This window comes from Chrysemys picta, chromosome 1 (assembly GCF_011386835.1).
Source record: "Chrysemys picta bellii isolate R12L10 chromosome 1, ASM1138683v2, whole genome shotgun sequence".
Taxonomy (NCBI): Eukaryota; Metazoa; Chordata; order Testudines; family Emydidae; genus Chrysemys; species Chrysemys picta.
In genome coordinates, this window is record NC_088791.1 from 132,915,320 (window position 1) to 132,936,639 (window position 21,320).

Here is a 21,320-nt window from a genome sequence, read left to right on the forward strand (position 1 = left end):
TTATTATAGCGCTTTGAGTGTCGACATAACTTTTGTCGACAAAACTCTGTAGTGTAGACAACGCCTATGTGTCCTAACTGGCCTCCTTCATCACTGGATTCCATGGAAGGAAGTTTGTTAATCATCTGTATTTTAATGGGGCTACCCTCCGTTGATTGTTGGATCATTTGCAGGGGAATGAGATCTCCAAATTGATTTTTGGGATGGAGCTGAATGTTTGGTCCTTTCATGGCACCTTTATTTTTTTCAGCTATAGGTCTGTTTAGTGTCTGCCATTGACCTCTACTTCCTTATTTTAAGAGAGACAGAGGTAACTGGCAAGGAAGCAAGGAAGCAGGGGGGAAAAAAGCTCTCCTTGGACATAGTAACAAACCAGCTTACTGGGGATAAAGCATAGCATGGGAATGAGGCCATTTTAAAGTTATCCCCCGGTTGAGCAGAAAGATAATCTTTTCCCTGCTAAATTAAGAATGACTTCCAGGGCACAAGTCTAATTTCTGAATTGGGCTCGTATTCAGCTTTCGATTATTCATTTGATGATTTTCATTAATATATCTCAGCCCCTGCCATAGTTGAATAAAGTGAATACTTTGTAATAATCTATTCCTATCTCTGTTCATTATAAATAGCTATTGACATTTTTTGTTTGTTTCTCTTTAGGTATTACTACATTAATAGCAAACAATGTCTATGATGCAGCATATCCTCTTCATGATGTATGTATACACAATTTAAAATTTACTTCTCTAACATCAGTGTTAAAAGTTTCATAGCCACTAATAATTGTCTGAGAGAATACAAAATATCTACCAGCATATTTGTTGTATCATCATAGTAATAGAAAGTCTTAAAATAAATATATTCAGGTGGTAATTGAACAGTTAAAAAAAGTCAGTGCAAAACAGCTGAGCAATAGCATTACACTGAAATACTTTTCCTTTTATTACACTTACCATTTTGATTTGTTTTTGTAGGGTGAATATGAAGGCCAAAATGATGACATGAATGAAAGAGAGGTAAAATACTCTACATCATAAATATATTTTTGTGGTGGATTTGCATAACTTTGAACTAGAGCTGGATGAATACTCCAAGAGCAGTTTCAAATGTTCATTTGAATAAAAACTTCTGAAAATTCGTTTCATTGGTATTTGTGAGCCTTTTAATTCATTTTCCCTACTTTCTTTCATGTGACTGATGGTTTATTTGCAAGAATGTTCACACAAAGTTTGGCAATATTTGGGTGAATTTAGTTTCATACGGCTATCTTGAAATTCCTTTTCCCTCTTCCTGTTTAAAAAAGTTCTAGTCAGCCAATCAGGAAGCAAAAACATTGCCATGTGACATAGATAATGAATCCCACACCACAAACAGATGATGATTAGATGAATAATCGAACCTATAGTATTTAACTTTTGTATAAATTTAGAACAGGTACATTTGTAAAAAAATAAATTGGTTTGCAGATAACTTGAACAGAAAAAAGGCTCCATTTGTCAAATTACTTATTCCAATTAGTTCACCCAGGTCTACCCTCTACACATGATAAATTGATAACTATAAAAAAATGAACCTACTCATACTATTGTTTTAAATGTAGGTGCTAGCTCAGGGGTAAGCAACCTATGGCACTCGTGCCGAAGGCGGCACACAAGCTGATTTTTAGTGGCACTCACACTACCCAGGTCCTGGCCACCGGTCCGGGGGGCTCTGCATTTTAATTTAATTTTAAATGAAGCTTCTTAAACATTTTAAAAACCTTATTTACTTTTGGTTTAGTTATATATTATAGACTTATAGAAAGAGACCTTCTAAAACGTTAAAATGTATTACTGGCACGTGAAACCTTAAATTAGAGTGAATAAATGAAAACTCGAAACACCACTTCTGAAAGGTTGCCGACCCCTGTGCTAGCTATTAGAAATGAGCTAAAACATTTAAATACTAGAATCAATTAAGTTCCATTTTATACTTAGTGTGTGCTCATTTGCCCCCACCCCTCTTGAAAGCTTGTATTGAAGCATCTTTACTAATAAGAAAAAGTAATAGGAAATGGGGAGCGGGACAGGGAGAGACAGACCAGGTACCTTTAATAATAGAAAGCCTAAAATGTGATTTCATTCCTAATACACTGAATGCATATTCTTGGTTACTAATACATAATTTCATAAATATTTTTCACCCTGTGGTTTTTCATACTGCCATATGACTTCTATTGCATGAAGGAAGCATTAAAAATACTAATCATTTTCCAAAACCCTTAACAATGTTCCCATAGTTTTAAGAATTTTACTTACCAAGTAATCCACTTCTTGTGGTTATGAATGCATTCGAAACTAAGCTTGAGTACAAATTTTCAGTCTGTTATCCCTGGGCTGTCAAGGCTGCAGCACTGAAGAGTTGAAAAACTGGATTTTCCTGGGCAACTGTTTGTAATGTGAGCCACTAGATGTCTCTGTGTGCTGTATACAGTTTCATTCAGGGTATGGTCCTTGGTAAACAAAGGAGACAAAGTTGGGAGTCGAACCAGTGTAGAAGCCTGTTTGTTTGTCTCTATAATTTACAGCTATCTTTTATAACCACTTCTTGTTCAAGAACCAGTGATTCTCTATATCATGACATTGTTTACACTGCACTTACAGTAGCCCCTTCTGGCTAAATGAATGGAGTATCATTGCTATCAGCTCTAAAGGCAGTTGCAGAGTTTACCCACTTAAGACCTAGACAAAGCTTCCAGCTACAAGAAGAATGCTAAAATAGCAGTTAGGCTATGAGGACAAATTGGATAATGTGGTGAAGGGGAAAAGAGGGTCTAAAAGTATAAACGTCTGGAAAAATCGTCATCCTTTAAGTTGCATTTTGTGCTGCCTCCTTTTTATCCTGCCTATTAGGCCCTGTTATGAAGTGTTAAGTATTAAAAACATAAAAGGTTCTTTCCAGAAATACTGCATTGATTATTCACATATGTCTCTGCTGTGTAGCCATATAATCTGCTGTAGTATTTCTATGTATAACATCATCTGTTTTCTATCTGAATCTAATAGTCTCAGTGTTTAATTTCCTGAAAAGCACTGATCAGATTTAAAAGGAAGGGGGACATTTTGGAGCTATTTTCTGTCCCTTTTTATTTTGTCCCCTTTAAGTTATATACTTCTTCCATTTGATTGCCTGTAGAATAACCCCAAATAATGGTGAACTGAGCCTGTCTGAGGTATTTTTCCTTATACGGCAAGTCATAGTAATTAAGATTTATGTAGCAGCTCATAAAGTAAAAGGTTAATCCTAATTAACCCTCTTCGGGATCTCTATGGGGAAAAGACCCTGTGAAACAATGCTTTTGTGACTGCCTGTTGAGAACCAGAAAACTGCATTTGGTGCAACACACACTCTGCCTAAGACTACTCGTAAGAGCAAAGGAATTTCCCTGTTTCAGTGAGGTGCTTGCTAAAGGGGAAATATGTGTAAAGAAACTACTGCAAAGCAGCTTTGTAGTAGCTTGCCTTAAGGAGAAGAATCAGCGGTCTGATCATTTTTTAAAGCTCCTACCCATTGGTAAAGTAGCCTCTTCATTGCCAGCTCTGTTTTATGCTGAGAAATGTCACCTCTCATTTACAAGTATCAGAGGGGTAGCCGTGTTAGTCTGAATCTGTAAAAAGCAACAGAGGGTCCTGTGGCACCTTTAAGACTAACAGAAGAACTGAGGTTCTTACCCACGAAAGCTTATGCTCCCAATACTTCTGTTAGTCTTAAAGGTGCCACAGGACCCTCTGTTGCTTTTCTCATTTACAAGGTGTTGCAAAGTCTATCTGGGAATTAAACTGCAAGTTCATCCAACATAACATCCATAGGATATTAGAAATGGGTTGAAAGGTATTATGATTTACCTGTGGAAAATACCATTGTTAAATGGAACTGTGGAAATACAGGTAAAACATGATGTTACAAAGCTCTATGGGGACTCCCATCATTTTTGTACAGTCACCTAAATATTTCAGATTAAACTGAGTTTTGTGACATTTCAGTCTTAACAATTTTCCCTGCATTGGTGGGGGAAGTCCTGCAATTTCATAGCTTTTAAGACCTTTATGGTAATCTGATCTGAGTTCTTGGCATAACTTGTGGTTGAGTTGGATCATACTTTTTTTTTAGAAAGACATCCCTTATTTGTTTACATTTTAAAATCAGTTCTCTGTGGCAGTGTTAAAATACCATTTTGGGTTTGATTTAGGGTTCTTCTGACTATTTCAGTGAATGTGCTTAAAGGCAGGATAGTTTACAAAATCAACGAACTTTAAATGAATATTGTGGAATGTTCACCAGGAATGGATCTTGAATTGGTAATGCGAGTTTTCCAATTGAAAACATGAATATGGGATCAGTAGTATAAGGTGCTGATCACCTTCAGCTGCCACTGAAGCCAATGAAAGCTGATAGCAGAGCTGGGAAAATAACTGGTTTATCCAATTCTTTGGCAATGTTGAAAAGTGGGAAAAATCGTTTTTGGGTTGGAGGGAAAACAGAATTTTTTTGAAATATTTGGAAATTTGGAAAGTAAAAAATGTTGTGTTGAACAAAATATTTTGGTTTCATTTTAAGCATTTTGAAATATTTTTATTCTTTTTAAATTAAATGGAAGTTCATATCAAAAAGTTGTTTTGAACAGAAAAACAAAATGTTTTGATTATTTTGGAGCTTTTTCTCTACTAACAATTTGGCAAAACTGACATAAATTTGCAAAAACTATTGGTGTTACCAAATCTGCTTTTTTTGTGTGCCAAAAATAAAGTTTTAGTTGAAGAATTTCACCCATCTCTCATTGAGATTACCCCTTACCCTTTGGAAGTGCTAAGCACTATGCAGGATTGTGCTTTAATCACTTAGTGCCAGATCCCACACGTTGAAATCCATTCCTAAAGTCCTACACATCTGAGAACAGAAACATATCGAGCCAGATCATCAGCTGCTGTACATTGGGGTAACTCCATTTACTTCAAAGGGAGCATGCCATTACAACTGCTGATGGACTGGACTCACCTGTGCAAGTATTTTCAGGATCAGGGTCTTAATTAATCAGTTCCCCTATTATTTGTTTGAGTCTTTCATAAAGTAACTGGAAAATATGATTAGAAAAAAAGCAGGCAGTTAAAGTATCCGAACCTACTTTTAACTTATTTCTTGAAACTGATCAGATTTCAAATTGATGGTGTCCCTTTTAATTCAGCAAGTGTAAAGAATTGCATACTTTCGGTTTATTTTAAAAAATGTACTTGGTTTGTGCTCCTAACAGCACAAAATGATGGAAGTTACAAACTTACAGCTGGCATGTTGCTAGTCCTCAAAGAGACTAGTTGACAGATCAAACTATTGGTAAGTAATTACAAAATTATAAAGGTTTAAAGTTATTGGGCTAGATAGAGTACCAGCTCTTGTAAATTGACATATTTCCATTGTTCAATAATTTACCATTATATTATTAAATGTATTATTAATACACTTGCTATAGATGTGCATGCTGCTTTACAGACAGGACCAACATTTTTCAGCGCTAAGGAGTAAACAATCTCATCCTAGAACTAGAGCATCAAAGGTATATTCCTGTAACTATGAGAAGCCTCATGGAAGTCACTGCAGAGGTGCAGGCTTCCAAGCTAGTAGAAGTAGAGCTGGTCAGAACATGAGGCTTTGTTCCCATGTGGAATTTTGACTTTTTTGATTGAAAAAAATCAACCCCCCGAAACTTATCCAGCAAAAACTGAAAATATTAAGTGGAAATGCCTCTCTGGTACTTCGTGGGAGTTATAGTTCAGTTGCCTCATGCCCCCATTTTCATCTGTGGGCCAGGTCCTCTGGTCGGACTGCATCTCCGGTGCTGCACCACCCTCTTCTCGTTTTGGTGAACTACTTCAGTGCATCATGGAAATCCCATAGCCACAGTACGTCCTGGGAAATATCCTGTTGGATAGGCCAGCCTATAAAAGAGAAAGGGAACATGAGGCATCTGAACTACACCTCTCAGAAGGTACCACGGCAGTTCTGAGAAATCAAAATGTTCAGATTTTGGCTGAAAACTAAACTTTTTTTTAAAAGGTAAAAATTTTTCATGGAAAGCAGACGTGTTGCAAAATATTTCCTTTAGTTGAAAACCTAATTTTCTGTCAAGAAACACAGTTTTGATGGAAAACTTTCAACAAATCCTAAGTGGAAGCAGCTGTAGGATCAGGATCTATATTAGAGAGCTTTGGGAAAATTAGGATTATAACAGCAAAAGATTCTGAGCTGTGCTTATTGTTAGATATAGAGCTCTGCCTCATTTATTGAGGGAATTCGCTACATTTATCATTACATGACTAGCTGGGTCATGCACATGTATGTAGCAAAGCCTAATTTCAAGGGAACATAGGAATTGCCATACTACTGGCCCACCTAGTCCATAATCCTGCTCCCTGAGGGTGGCCAGGACCAGATATTTTAGACGCTGTTGGAAGAACCCCTTTTTGTGGACAGTTATGGAACAATACTTTTGGGGAATATTTCTTACTTAATCCATCAGGGAGTGTTTGGCCTGTGCTCATATCGTTAATATTTTTAAAAAGAAATCCTATGTAATGCAACCGTGGATATTCCCTTTACTCATATAATTGTCTAATCATTTTTTGAATCCTACTTAACTCTTAGCCTCAATGATCTCTTGTTGCAGCGACTTCCACTTTTTATGCAGTGTGTAAAAAATATATTTTTTCTTATTAGTTGTTAAATTGTTGCTTTTAAGCTTCCTGGACTGTCCTCTTGTTTCCGTATTATGAGAGAGGATAAACAGGATTTATATTCTCCATAAAATACATTATTTTGCATAACTGTGTTGCCATATATTTCTGGACCCCTTCTATTTCTGCTATTAAAAAAAAAAGTGACCACAATTAAACACAGTCTTTCAGGTGATATATTGGAGAAAAATAATACTGAACACACTATGCTACCAATATATCACTTGAAAGACTGTTAACTTTTGACTAAGTCGATCATTGACCATTTAGTCTCATCGCATGTCTTCTGCCCTACAGCTGGTTTCTAGTCTATGGCGGAACTTTGGGAACATCTTCACTACCCGCCGGATCGGCGGGTAGTAATCGAACTATCGGGGATCGATTTATTGCGTCTCATCTAGACGCGATAAATCGATCCCTGAACGCACTCCCCGTCGACTCCGGAACTCCACCAGGGTGAGAGGTGGAAGTGGAGTTGATGGGGGAGTTGATGGGCCATTGATCCCGTGCCATGAGGACGCGAGGTAAATCGATCTAAGATACGTCGACTTCAGCTACGCTATTCTCATAGCTGAAGTTGCGTATCTTACATCGATTCCCCCCCCCCCAGTGTAGACCAGCCCTTTGTCTTTCACACCATAACTTCTTAGGGTATGTCTACATTATGGTTGCTACAGCAGCACATCTATGGTGCTGTGCCACTGAATCTTCATAGCATAGATACTTTCTACATTGATGGAGAGGGGTTATCTGTTGATGTAAGTAATTCACTTCTCTGAGACATGATAGCTAGGTTGATGGAAGATTCTTCTGTTGACCTTACTGCATGTGCCCCAGGTTTAGGTTGACCTAAGTACAGTGCTTAGGGCTCAAAATTTTTCACAGCCCTGAGTGTTGTAGGTAGGCCAACTTCAGTTTGAGGTGAACACCAGGCCTTAGTGTCCTTAATAGCCTCTTGTGAGGAACTTTGACAAAGGATTTTGTAAGGCCAAATAAGTTGTGTCATCTGGATATTATCCACAAAGCATATACATCTCTCCCTGACTTTCTGTTCCCTTGTGGTCTGATTTTTACCCCTTAGTAGCCTCTGGTGAAGCCTGAATTCTCCCTCTCTCTCTGACAGAGAGAAGTTGCTACATGTGATCTTTTGAGTGGCAGCCTCAGAGGTAGAGGAGAAGGGCAGGCAGTTGCTCCCACTGCTGTATGTTCCACCTTCCTGCTAGTTCCTTTTTCTGTCTCACCAGTCCACCCGTCAGCACATAATTCACTCCACTTTACCCATTTAGAATTTGCTTTGGCAATCACTTCACCTCTGATCTAGAAACGTTGGGCCATACTTATCTCTGGTGTAATCCCACTGACATCAGTTGAATTACATCAGGGAAGAATTTGCCCCATGATACATAAGCAGCATTATCTCTAAAGTCTCTTTCACAGCTTTCCATGAGGCATCAGCAGGATTCAGATTTTTTTCTAAACTCTTTCATTTATTATTATTGTTGAGTACATCCATTTTGTGTGAGCGGGTGTGGATGTGTCATAGCCTGGCATTGCATGACTGGTTCAACTCTGACACCAATGGCCTACAAATATGCTCATCAAGTGGAATTTAAATGCAGAATGCTCTCTTTTTAGCATAAAGCTGGAACTATATTTTAAATTCCTTTTTGTGGAAATAATATTACAATGTGCAGTTAGATATATCATCTACAGCTGCATCTTCATGGTTCTATCCTCTGCAAAAGACATTTCTGGCCATCTTTTTTCATAATATCCAGCTTCTGTCTATTTTCTTAAATATATGCTTTACTGAAAACACTGAATCTCATGGCCAGGGAACTCTGAAAATCCAGGCCTCTTGTTATCATTCCATCTTACTCCTACTTCAATAAACAATAGGCTCCTGTGACTGCTGAAGTAGTTAACCTCCTGTTCTTGAGCCAATGAGAGCAACTTGGTGTCTAGAATCCATTGCATACTATGACAGTCCAGACCAGTATGGGGCTGTGTCACCACCTGCCCTGCAACTTGGGGTACCTTACAATGCTTTGCTGCTGTGGCTCCCAACCTGGGCTCCTCACAAACAGCATTCAGGTCGCACCCTGTATGTCTGTGCATGCCCACAGCCCATATCCAGCAACTCGGACCCCGGAAGTCTGTTAGCAAACACCGGCCACATTTTGGCTTCCAGCAGCCTTGGTTAACACATGCCAGGTGACCCCAACACATTCCCAGTCCTGAATTTTTCCTCAGAAAAGTGTGTTCTGCACTGTCTAGCTCTCCCTTGAACAGTCCAGATATATTACGTCTATTGCCTATCTAAGGGTATCGAGATACAACAGCTTTCCACCTTCCACAACAGTTTTAGTTTTAATTTAAAAAATAAAATGAGTTTATTCCACTAAAAAGAGAGAGGTTTTAAGTGAGTACAAGTAATGAGGCAAAAAATGGTTACAAGAGAAATAAAGATAAAACACTTCCTAGTACTAAATTTAACAGACTTAACTTGGTTTTCAAGGTGAAATTCTTACCACAGGTTTTCAGTATATTGCTGGCCAAGCTCTCGGGCCAGGATCTGCTCCCAAGATCCAACGGCTGTTTCTTTTGTCTTCTTAGGTAAAATGAGAGAGATGGATGATGAGAGAGATCTTAGTGTGTTTTTGCCCCTCACTTTTGTAGTTAAGTCACCCTTAGAAAAGCATTTTCTTGAGTATGATACCTAGTTAAAGTTCTTTCTAACTGAGAACAGGACACATGGAGTCTGGTAGGGAAGAGGTGTTCTGCTGTTGTTTGCTAAGATGCAGATCTGTTTGTTCCTGTCTCCCTTCCTTGCCAAAGAATGGCCACTTGATAGGTGATGGCCCATCAGCTTCGATGACACCTGTATAGAAACATCAACTTGTCCTTTGTCTTGGAGAAACAAGTTTACCCACTTCCCAGACTTGTCTGGAAAACACACTTCAGTCATGTTTTCAGCCTAAATCCATAACTTTACATATAATGTTGCTACATACATTTCACCATGATATTGTTGACCAGCAAGTTATTGGTTTTCAAATGATACCATACCAGGCATATTTTATACAGAGATTATTACAATGGTGTGTAGCGTGTGAATACAGGGATTAATTACATTACACATGCCTCCAAGGAGGGCCTCTACGAAATTGATAGTATTTTATAGGAATAGTCCCAAATGCTGTATTTATTTTGACGTTTTAGAATACCATTCAGGGCTTTGCAAGCTCTGGTAATCTTCCCTCTGCCTGTTTCAAAGGAGGGATTTGAATCCACATCTCCTACCTCCCTAGTAGTGCAGGCTATAGAGTCATTCTCACTCTCTCTTTGTCTCAGTGAATATTTAAGTATTTATACAAAGGGGAATAGTGTCAACAGGAGAGACAGTGAGCAGAACAGTCTCTGGCCTGGTGATTAGGGTATGTGCCTGGTAAGGGATGAGATCTGAGTTCAAGTCTATGATCTCCTGAATGTTTAAGTAATTTAGACAAAGTGGAATAGTGTTCTACAGGGCAGACTGAGAGCATCTTGCCCCCAGAGTAGCCTATAGCTTGGTGATTAGGGTGCTCACCAGGGATGGGGGAGATCTGATTCAAACCTGGGTCTCCCATATCCCAGGCAAGTACCCTAATCACTGGGCTAAAGGCTATAAAGGGAGGAACAGATACACAGAGTTTGGTGGCCTGGAAGAAGTTTTTTTTTTCCCCCAGCTGAAACTAATTGGGTCAAATTTGCAAATAGTTTCGGTTTTGAGCAAAGCTTCATTTTTTGGCAAATAAACTATTCATCCAAAAAATTTTCCCAGCTCCACTTGTGTAGTAAATACAGTATGACATAACACAATGGGCAACGGTGTTTGTGGGGGGGGTGAGAGGTAATGTTATGTACAACTATTACTCTCCCTCTTCCCTGTATTTCGGCTTAAAACTCTCCTGAGGCAGAGCCCAGCAGGGTGTTAAACAGATTTAAATCTTAGAGCTATGATATACAAGAATCCTGAATGTAACTGTTAATAAGAGTTCTCAGCTTCAAAAAGCAAAGCAATTTCTTAATAAACAAAACAAATATTTAATATACATAAACATTACAAATAGTATTTAGAATGCTTCTGAATAAATGTTTAAACTAAAGCCAGTAAGCCTATTGGTGTTCTTCTTTATCCGGACTTTCCCACTTTGCTGCTGTTACATGTATTACATAGGTTAATATATTTAGGCTAGGAAAGATTAGATTTTTGTAATTAAATGTCAGTAAATGTCAATTTCACCAGTCACATGTAAACCAATGAAAAAAATATTTTCTTTGACAATAAACAAAATTGACAGATAGGCACAGTAAGAAAAATGCTGCTTGAGAACCTACTGGAGTTTGATTGAAGGATCTTTACTTTGTTTTAACCTGTGATATTGACAGTTTGTGTTTTAATAGTTATAAAGCTTTAACTTTTTGAATCTCAATGTCTATTGTTATTACAGCCTGACACCCCTCATAATTTATCCCAACTGTGAAAAATTTAAATAGATAAAAATAAAAAATGCTTAAAATTAGACATCGATATTATCTGTCGAAATTATAAAATAAATATAGAGATTGAACTCTGCTAAGTCAACTCTGCTAAGCCTATAGGTATTGCAGTGAATGATTTCAACAAGACACACATACTGATACATTCCTTTCTGATCTTCTTGTGAAGACAATTTCTCAGTTTCTAGAATGTGGCCTCAAAAGGGTCACCTGGATTCTCCAGGGTCTGAGGAGAATGTGACCTCTTGGTTTCCCTCCAAACCTTTCAAAATCTTCTCAGCAAAGTGAGAGAGATTCTCACAGACAACAGCCATTATAATGCCCAAGGCAATAGGTGACTGTCTCCTCAATTTCCAGCAAACACAGACATCCGCACCCCCCAGATCCAAATTGGTACTGGTATTTGGACGCATCCTTTACAGCACACACCTCTTTTGGTCAGGAATCAATCACTTGCTGAGGTCAGAGGGCTGTCTCCAACTACCTCATTTATAACTTTTCACTCCTTGAGTTCTGATTAGCTCTCAGCTTTCAGATGCTGAGGGTTTGTAACCCGTAAAATTGCTTACCCTCATTGGAAACCTTCTGTGCAGCTTCAGAGACAGCTACTGAGCATATCCAGTAACTACCACATCCCTCTTCTAGATGCGTCTGTGCTCTTCTAAGTTGGGCTGCCATGCAGAAGGTTCAGTTCAAATCCATGTCTCCTCCCCACTGCTTCTTTTCCTTTGGACTTAAAAAATCAAATGCCGCAGTGTGAGCATTACAATAACATTCTCCATATAGTTTGTTTTTTAAAAGAAAGAGGTAGGATGGCATTTTCAATAGCGCTCAAGGTGGTCCTTTCTCTAGTTATAGTAAAGTCAAGCGGGGGTGGAAGGTGAGTAATACTATTGGTTTCACTGGGAGCAGAATTAGATAAATACTGATTGCTTTTGAAAATCCCATTGATAATAATTAGGGCCCAATCTTACTCATTTGACTTTAATGGGAGTTGGAGCCGGTCTCTGTTTTAAAATTTCTGTTGATTTCTTTGCTCCTGCTTTTAGTTATTTTATGTGAACTTTGCTCAGATGTGTGAACCACTGAATAAAGGATCGTTGTCTAGCACATGAGATGCTTCTCTGTAACCTGAGATCCAGGAACATCAAGTGATAATGGAATCCTGATGCAAACATTTTTAGCATAGGAATTGTAGCAGCATAAAACTGATCAGATAGGTACAATAGTCCCAAGTTCACACACACACACACACACACACACACACACACACACACAAAAATGTTTGTAACTCAATTGCAAATAGTTGTTTTAAGTTAATTTTCTGTGTTTCTTTTAATTTAGTTGCTGTATCGAGAATGGGCAAGATATGGAGCATTTTACAAGTATCAGCCTATTGACCTCATAAGGTAATAGATTTGATGAAAATAATGTGTGGGCAGATTCTCAGGTGCCATAAAACAATGTAGTTCCATTGATTCGCACCAGCTAAGGATTCTGGTCCTTTGTTTGCTATTCTCAGTATCTCTTAGTATCCTTTTCTATTAGATCTAGTAATAACATATAACAAGTAGAATACATCAACCCATCACTACATCTCTCATTTTGCATTATAGCTAATCCTGGATAAACACAGTACTTCAAAAAAGTGTTTGCACAAATTCATTAGAATAAAAGAAAAGTATTTGCACATTCATACGAGTGAACTTTTTTTGTAAGAATGTTCACTGAAAGTGAAATTTTGGTGAATAATCAGGAGAATGTGTTTCCATAAAGTTTAACCCAGAAGTGTTTGTCTGGTAGTTGTGAAGTTAATGATTAACATTGAAACAAGTTACCAAAGTGGATTCTCCATCACTGACCATTTTTAATTCAAGATTGGATGTTTTATTCTAAAAGATCTGCTCTAGGAATTATTTAGGGGAAGTTCTGTGCCCTGTGTTAGAAAGGAGGACAGACTAGATGATCAGCATGATCCCTTCTGACCGTGGAATCTATGAAATTACTTTAATTTCCCTCTTCCTTTTTATGTAAAATTTCAGTCATCCAGTCAGGGAGCAGAAATAATGTCATGTGATTTGAGCTGATCAACATGTTCTGAATCTTAACATTTCAATGAAATTTTGAATTTAAAAAAAGTTTTGGGAAAAAATCTTTTAAAAAATTGCCAAATGTTTCTCTTTATTGGACCAGCTTTTCATGATGTAAGTCACCAGTTACACCACCTCAAATGCCAAACTAAGAGAAAGGTTCACTTATGACCTCTAGGCTTGAAATATGTTCATATAAAATGTTTGTCCAGTAAAAAATAAATAGGTTAAACCCAGTCTATTTGTGGATAATATGTGAAAAGAAAAAATGGGCTAGTCATTTGTCAAGTAAATTTTTCACTACGACTAAGGTAGTTCAGCTCCAGCTGTGGGTTAGATTGTTCAACCCTTATTAATATGAGGAAACACTTACTCAGGTAGTCCCATTGAAGCCAGTGGGTATGCTCACTTGAGTAATTGTTCACCAGAGTGAGTAAGGATCCGTGTCATTAATTTCATTAATACACCTCTACCCCGATATAATGCCGTCCTCGGGAGCCAAAAAATCTTACCGCATTATAGGTGAAACCGTGTTATATCGAACTTGCTTTGATCCACCGGAGTGCGCAGCCCCCTCCCCCCCGGAGCACTGCTTTACCGTGTTATATCGGGTCACGTTATATTGGGGTAGAGGTGTATTAATTATCCCTATCACTGTGTAAAACACATTTATTACTTTACCATGATGTTAAAATACTCTATCTCACTTTTCAAAAGTTTACTCATACAACTGATAACATGACCAGAATTATTACTTGTTATGGGAGTGATATTTCAGAGGTACAAATTACAGTTAGGCCCATCATTCTTATTGAAAGTCAATGGTAGTTAGGCATCCAACTTCCATTTGTGCCTTCAAAAATCTCCCTTTCCAACCATTGTTAGCCAAATCTTTGTGTGGGGTTTGCATACATTCTGCTTAATACCAAGCCAGGCTCCAGTATTGTATGGATAAGCTCTCACAGTACAAAACATGATGACAGCTGCCAACATGACCTGAATAAAGGTTGTTCGGGTTTAAAAAGATAAATGGTCGCTGGTCATGGGAATTTTAAAGCTATACCAGAATTAGAGCTAATGTACATTCTTTGCAGTTCTGCAGCTTACGCTACATCTAAATTTGGATCTTGGTTTTGTCAGTACCCAGAGTGCTCTTTCACATCTTTGCTGTGATTTCATAGGAATTCTGTGGTTTTAAACTTTGAGAACAAAATAAAGGGTTTGGACATGTGCAATTGGTTCTTTGTTCTCATGGAGAAGATACTCCTAACTTTTGTCTTCCTCTTGAGTGTTTCACTGTCCACTATGACTAAAATAAATGTGGATTTTATGTTCCAGGTGATGTATAGGTTACAACATATATACACAGGACAACTCCTTTTTTCTCTGCAGTCTTCTTTTTACTTTTACTAGACATAATTTTTTGTACAGTCGTACTATGCAGGGATTTGAGTTCAAGTTTCAGGCGTGAATGTTTATTCCCAGTGGAAGAAGGAGCCATTGTTAGTGGGGGGGTGAAATGATAATGTGGCTTTTCATGGGAGAAACAGTAACAGGAAACTTGGAAATGGCAGAGATGCTTAATGACTTCTTTGTTTCAGTCTTCACCGAGAAGTCTGAAGGAATGCCTAACATAGTGAATGCTAATGGGAAGGGGGTAGGTTTAGCAGATAAAATAAAAAAAGAACAAGTTAAAAATCACTTAGAAAAGTTAGATGCCTGCAAGTCACCAGGGCCTGATGAAATGCATCCTAGAATACTCAAGGAGCTAATAGAGGAGGTATCTGAGCCTCTAGCTATTATCTTTGGAAAATCATGGGAGATGGGAGAGATTCCAGAAGACTGGAAAAGGGCAAATATAGTGCCCATCTATAAAAAGGGAAATAAAAACAACCCAGGAAACTACAGACCAGTTAGTTTAACTTGTGTGCCAGGGAAGATAATGGAGCAAGTAATTAAGGAAATCATCTGCAAACACTTGGAAGGTGGTAAGGTGATAGGGAACAGCCAGCATGGATTTGTGAAGAACAAATCATGTCAGACCAATCTAATAGCTTTCTTTGATAGGATAACGAGTCTTGTGGATAAGGGTGAAGCTGTGATGTAGTATACCTAGACTTTAGTAAGGCATTTGATACGGTCTCGCATGATATTCTTATCGATAAACTAGGCAAATACAATTTAGATGGGGCTACTATAAGGTGGGTGCATAACTGGCTGGATAACCATACTCAGAGTGTTGTTGTTAATGGTTCCCAATCCTGCTGGAAAGGCATAACGAGTGGGGTACCGCAGGGGTCTGTTTTGGGACCGGCTCTGTTCAATAACTTCATCAACGACTTAGATATTGGCATAGAAAGTACACTTATTAAGTCTGCAGATGATACCAAACTGGGAGGGATTGCAACTGCTTTGGAGGACAGGGTCATAATTCAAAATGATCTGGACAAATTGGAGAAATGGTCTGAGTTAAACAGGATGAAGTTTAACAAAGACAAATGCAAAGTGCTCCACTTAGGAAGAAAAAATCAGTTTCACACATACAGAATGGGAAGAGACTGTCTAAGGAGTATGGCAGAAAGGGATCTAGGGGTTATAGTGGACCACAAGCTAAATATGAGTCAACAGTGTGATGCTGTTGCAAAAAAAGCAAACATGATTCTGGGATGTATTAACAGGTGTGTTGTGAGCAAGACACGAGAAGTCATTCTTCCGCTCTACTCTGCTCTGGTTAGGCCTCAGCTGGAGTATTGTGTCCAGTTCTGGGCACCGCATTTTAAAAAAGATGTTCAGAAATTGGAAAGGGTCCAGAGAAGAGCAACAAGAATGATTAAAGGTCTTGAGAACATGACCTATGAAGGAAGGCTGAAAGAATTGGGTTTGTTTAGTTTGGAAAAGAGAAGACTGAGAGGGGACATGATAGCAGTTTTCAGGTATTTAAAAGGGTGTCATAAGGAGGAGGGAGGAAACTTGTTCACCTTAGCCTCTAAGGATAGAACAAGAAGCAATGGGTTTAAACTGCAGCAAGGGAGGTCTAGGTTGGACATTAGGAAAAAGTTCCTAACTGTCAGGGTGGTTAAACACTGGAATAAATTGCCTAGGGAGGTTGTGGAATCTCCATCTCTGGAGATATTTAAGAGTAGGTTAGATAAATGTCTATCAGGGATGGTCTAGACAGTATTTGGTCCTGCCATGCGGGCAGGGGACTGGACTCGATGACCTCTCGAGGTCCCTTCCAGTCCTAGAATCTATGAATCTATGAATGAGTGGGCTTAGTAAATTTTGTAGATGCCTAGTTTCTGTCACATCAGGTAGAGAAATAGGGTAGTTTCATGGGGTTTTGATTTATATTCATTGTGGCTTTTTGACTTCAACTTGATTGGACCACCAGGTTCAAAACTTGTTTTATGTTTGTGCTAATACCACGTAGTTTAACATGTTTGTATCCCAATCTTTGACTGATGGTGGCAATTATATTAATTTTGCTTTATATGCAAAACCTGTTTTGACTGATTTGAACCTGTAATGCATATATATATTAACAACTGTATTGAAATATATTGATGGAAAAAACTACAAACACAATGTTAATTACATTAATTAAATTCAGGTGTAGCCTAGAACACCAGTTGCAACTATGTATTTCTTTTCCCTATTTCCTTTCAATTCCAAATAATAGGAACACAGCAACTCAATACCCCACCAAATCCCAGGTGCCTATGCTGGGAGACAGTTAACTCTTCAACTGCTGGGTTAATACGATATGCGATGAACATGAAACACCTCTATCCTCCAGTTAACTCACTTTTAGCCCTTGGAATGCTCCCAGTTTCCAAGTGATGCATACTTGTAGCTGGAACCAATGCTAGGGATTGCATTTTTGCTACACTCATTCTTGGCACAGGCCAGGTCCATTTTTGAGGTCAAATGTCCTGGGAGATAGCTAATTGCATAACCAGTCATTGAACTTGGCTTATGTAGAACATTTTCATTTTCTGAAAGGAAAAAGAAATAAAGTGGACCATTGAAACATTAACTTACAGGTCCATTCACTTCTGTATTACAATCAGTGAAAGAATTCTGCTCTGGCCTTGTGCACACCCTTGGGGGACAGTGAAAATGCAGTTTATTGTAAATCAATGAACAGAGGGGTTCAGTGAAAGAGAACAGGGTAGATGTTACACATTTCTAATCTGCAACAGCTTTGTTTCCATGAAAGGGCTTTAAGGGAATGCACAATACAGATATACCTGAAACTGAATTTGTAAAATGTGAGCAACACCCAATCTCTGGGTACATGTATACATATGAAATAACAGACAATCTAAACACAAATCCTAATTGAATTGAATCCTAGCTCTAGGATACAAGCACTTTACAGATCTCATTTTCTTATTTAGGTATTGGGGAAAAATGTTCAGACTTGGGTGCTTAAATTTAGGCACCAGAATTCATATTTTGTCTTTAATATATCTTGTCATCTTCTTTTTTTAATTAAAAAGGGAAATTTGCATTTTTGAGGAGGGAAATTGGGAGTAATCGGCTCTTAAGAGCCATTCTAGTCTGTCCGTGGACCTTAGGCTATATCTCCACTTAGAAAACAAGTGTATTTTTAATACATTTTTGCTGGCCTAGAAAAAGTTTTTCCCACTCAAAACAAATCTGGCCAAATTTGCAAATAGTTTGAGGACTGCTGAAATTGCATCTTTTGGTGAATAAACTATTCATCTGAAAAAATTCACCCAGCTGTACTTAGGGTTCTTGAGCAGTATAGCTATTTGGAAATTATCTCTTTACCACAAAGTAAGAGCTTTTTCCCCACTCAAGCCTCTCTCAGAGATCACTACCCCCAAAAACCCAAGTTCACGTTTAGTTATGCTGACTTCCAAAGCGTCACTAGAGGAATTGTGGGTAGGTAGACTATGCAAATGAAGCTTTCTATGGCAACACTCTCTTCTTTCTCCCTTTCACCACTTTTTTCCCAATGCAGAGCTCTCCTTCTCTAGATCTTCTAGCCATAGGGCTAAATTTTGCACTGCTTTGATACCCAGAGGGATTTGCACATGATGTGTAAGTCCATGCGGCACTTGGCCTCATGTATTCACCTGGGCACAGGCACTTGGCTCTGGAGTGAGATAAAACAGCAAACTTTTACATACAATCATTTATTTCCAGAGTTCCACCTGTCCTGTAGGAAGTGGTTTTCTGTTTTTCTTTGCAGAAACTCAGTGTCATTTATTGGGGTCACCTTGCAGGCCAGATGGAATTTGAAAGCTATTGGCCTATGTTTCAGTGGTGAGATAAAAGCAGACCTCTGCTTGCTGATAGGCATTTTTCCTATGCAGAAGGGTGCCCTCAGTACCATCAACAGTTTGTACTCCTTGGGTGTGATTTTTCAAAAGCAACCAAGCTCAGATCCTCAGAAGGATTTAGGCACCTAACTCCCATTGATTTAAGTGGGAGTTAGGTCCCTAACTACCTTTGCAGCTCTGGGTCTAAGTGACTTTGTAGCACAAGTCCATTGACAGTCAACGGGACTTGTGTTCCCAAATCACTTAGCTATTTTTGAAAATCCCATCCTTAGCCTCTGACTATGTGCCCCAGGCAGTCCTTGGGAATAATGTTGAAGAGGCACTGGAACTGTGCAAGGGAGTGAGGAGGCAGATTTGAGAGGTGCCTATCAGCTATGGAGGAACCTTTACAGCACCAAACAACCCTTACAGTGCATTCCAAAATGGCACTGTCAACTGTGGAGAACAACAGACCCATCAGAGGGAATTTTTCTCCAGCTGGAGAGAGATGTGTGATGTGGGAAAGACCCTTCAGATTCCCAGCAATTCCCCTGGGCATGCCTGACTGCAAAGTTAAAAGAATTATTTTCTATGGTAAACCTCATAGACCCATATTGCTTCCCCTTTCTCCACAGCAATTTCATGAATGTTACTGCAATTGCAGGGCTGCTGCCTACTTGTGCTGTCCTCTGCTCTGGCTTGCCCTCCTTTGGAATATGATCAGTGCAGTGTGGGTTCAGCATACATAGACTAAGATGCTAATGCACAACATGCTCCCATGTAACACACCCCATACTCCCTTATAAGAGTGGGTCGGGATTTGGTCCATAGAGATTGCCCTTGAATCTTTAATAGGAAACTGGTATTGCATTGCTGAGTAAGTACATTTTGTTGTCATGTCATACTTTCATCACAGAACTGTGGCAACTGAAGAAACAGCTACGATTGAGGCAGCTCCGGTAAACAGTATGGCCACTGCCAGCTTTTCAAAAGTCATGAGATTTGCTTAAAACCCATGAGATTTAATTAAAAAAAAAACCAAACAAACAAACAAAATACCCTGCTAATTTTAGGTTCTTTTCCTTTACCTTCTAGTTTTTGAGCCTTTATGGTGCATTCAGGTCACATTTTTGAGCTTTTCTCTGAAACTACAAGGACGAGAAAGTTACTTTTACAAAAAATAAAAGCTGATATTTTCATGTTTTCACAGGACTCTAGGAGCTGGGGCTTTAAAAAAAACACCATATATTATGAGACTTGATAAATTATGACATTTGGCAACATTGGGTAAAACTTTGAGTAGCCCTATCATGCTAGACATTAATATTTCCTGTTTCTAAAGTTTTTTTATTCTTCTTATTCTGGGGAACAACAAATCTCTATGTTAGCCACTAGATGGTATCTTGTTTGGCAATATATGCCTCTTACAACAAATGCTGCTTACAGTGTCCTATGAAAGAAGCTGATACATCGAGCTAACTGTGCACTTGCAGCAAGATTTACAATATGAAGAGGATAAATATTGAATTTGAAATGGCTCCTGAAATTCAGGACAAAGTGAAGATTTTCTTAATGTTATGGAAAGAGAAATCAGCACGTGGGTTTCATACGTGGCTCTGGGGGTCTAGCCGATGTAAATGATGGTACAAAGCTGATTGTACGCCGCATCAGAAAAGAGGCATAAGTGGCAAAGTAGCACAGCATTCACTGATCTCTCATTCAGTGAGTGTGCAAAGCCCACGTACGTTGCACACCAATGAGGCAGAAGGAAAAGCGTGCCAGGAAAAGCAACTAACAGGACATGTGAGAGCAAGTAGGTACATGGCATGTTCCCAGTCCAAAGGAAAGGCTTGTTCACTATAAAATACTAAAAAGAAGGAAAAATAAGGCTCTGTTGTAGGGGACTGTACAGCTGAGTGTAGGAGGAGAAGGAAACTCATCATGATCTAAATTAACTTCTTATACTCCTTATACAGGGCTTCCTTAGCTGGGGAAATGAGAATTACTGTAACCGAAAGGTGAAGTAGTTTCTCCCCCCTCCCCCCCCCCCGGCAACCTTCATAGGCTCAGTAGGTAAGAATCTTTCCCAGCCTGGCTGTTGGTTTTTGATTTGTTTGCAAACAAAGATTTAGCTGTCCCACCTCCAGGAGAGGAAGAGTAGGAAAGGGGGAGCTAGAGAAATTCTGGATGTTAGGATGTCAGGTGCTACTCTGAGTGCCCCATCACTGGCTTCAGACAGCTCTGACATTGCATGGCTGCTACCAATAGGAAAATATCTTGATAGAAATAGAGGATGGATCCTTCATGACTGCATAGCCTGGGAGGTATGCAGAGCTTCACAGGCCAATCTGCAAATTGATAATCTAACGTGATCAGGGATTTATTTCCTTTAAAAATATCAAAGTGTAAATATCACTATTATTTTGTGTGGCCACTTTATCATCTCTATGTCATTGTACACTACATTCATGTTGTATCTAGTAGCTATTTGTATGATCTTCTTTTACCACTGTAAACTATTCAATTCACAAACAATAATTAACTTTTATTCACAGTGCTTCTATGCAGTAGGGAAAGATTATTATCTCTACAAATGAAAAGGTGCCATTGTTCTACCATCAGTCTATTTCTTT

The 21,320-nt window shown here is 38.7% G+C and overlaps 1 protein-coding gene across 1 annotated transcript in view; it reads left to right on the forward strand.

The window, feature by feature from the left end:
* ANO2 (anoctamin 2) overlaps nt 1–21,320 on the forward strand; it is a 308,666-nt gene that overhangs the window by 103,362 nt on the left and 183,984 nt on the right. The window contains exons 8-10 of the mRNA XM_024103099.3: nt 661–716; nt 975–1,016; nt 12,651–12,715. Coding sequence (XP_023958867.2) covers nt 661–716; nt 975–1,016; nt 12,651–12,715 — 163 coding nt within the window. The remainder of the gene's footprint in view (nt 1–660; nt 717–974; nt 1,017–12,650; nt 12,716–21,320) is intronic.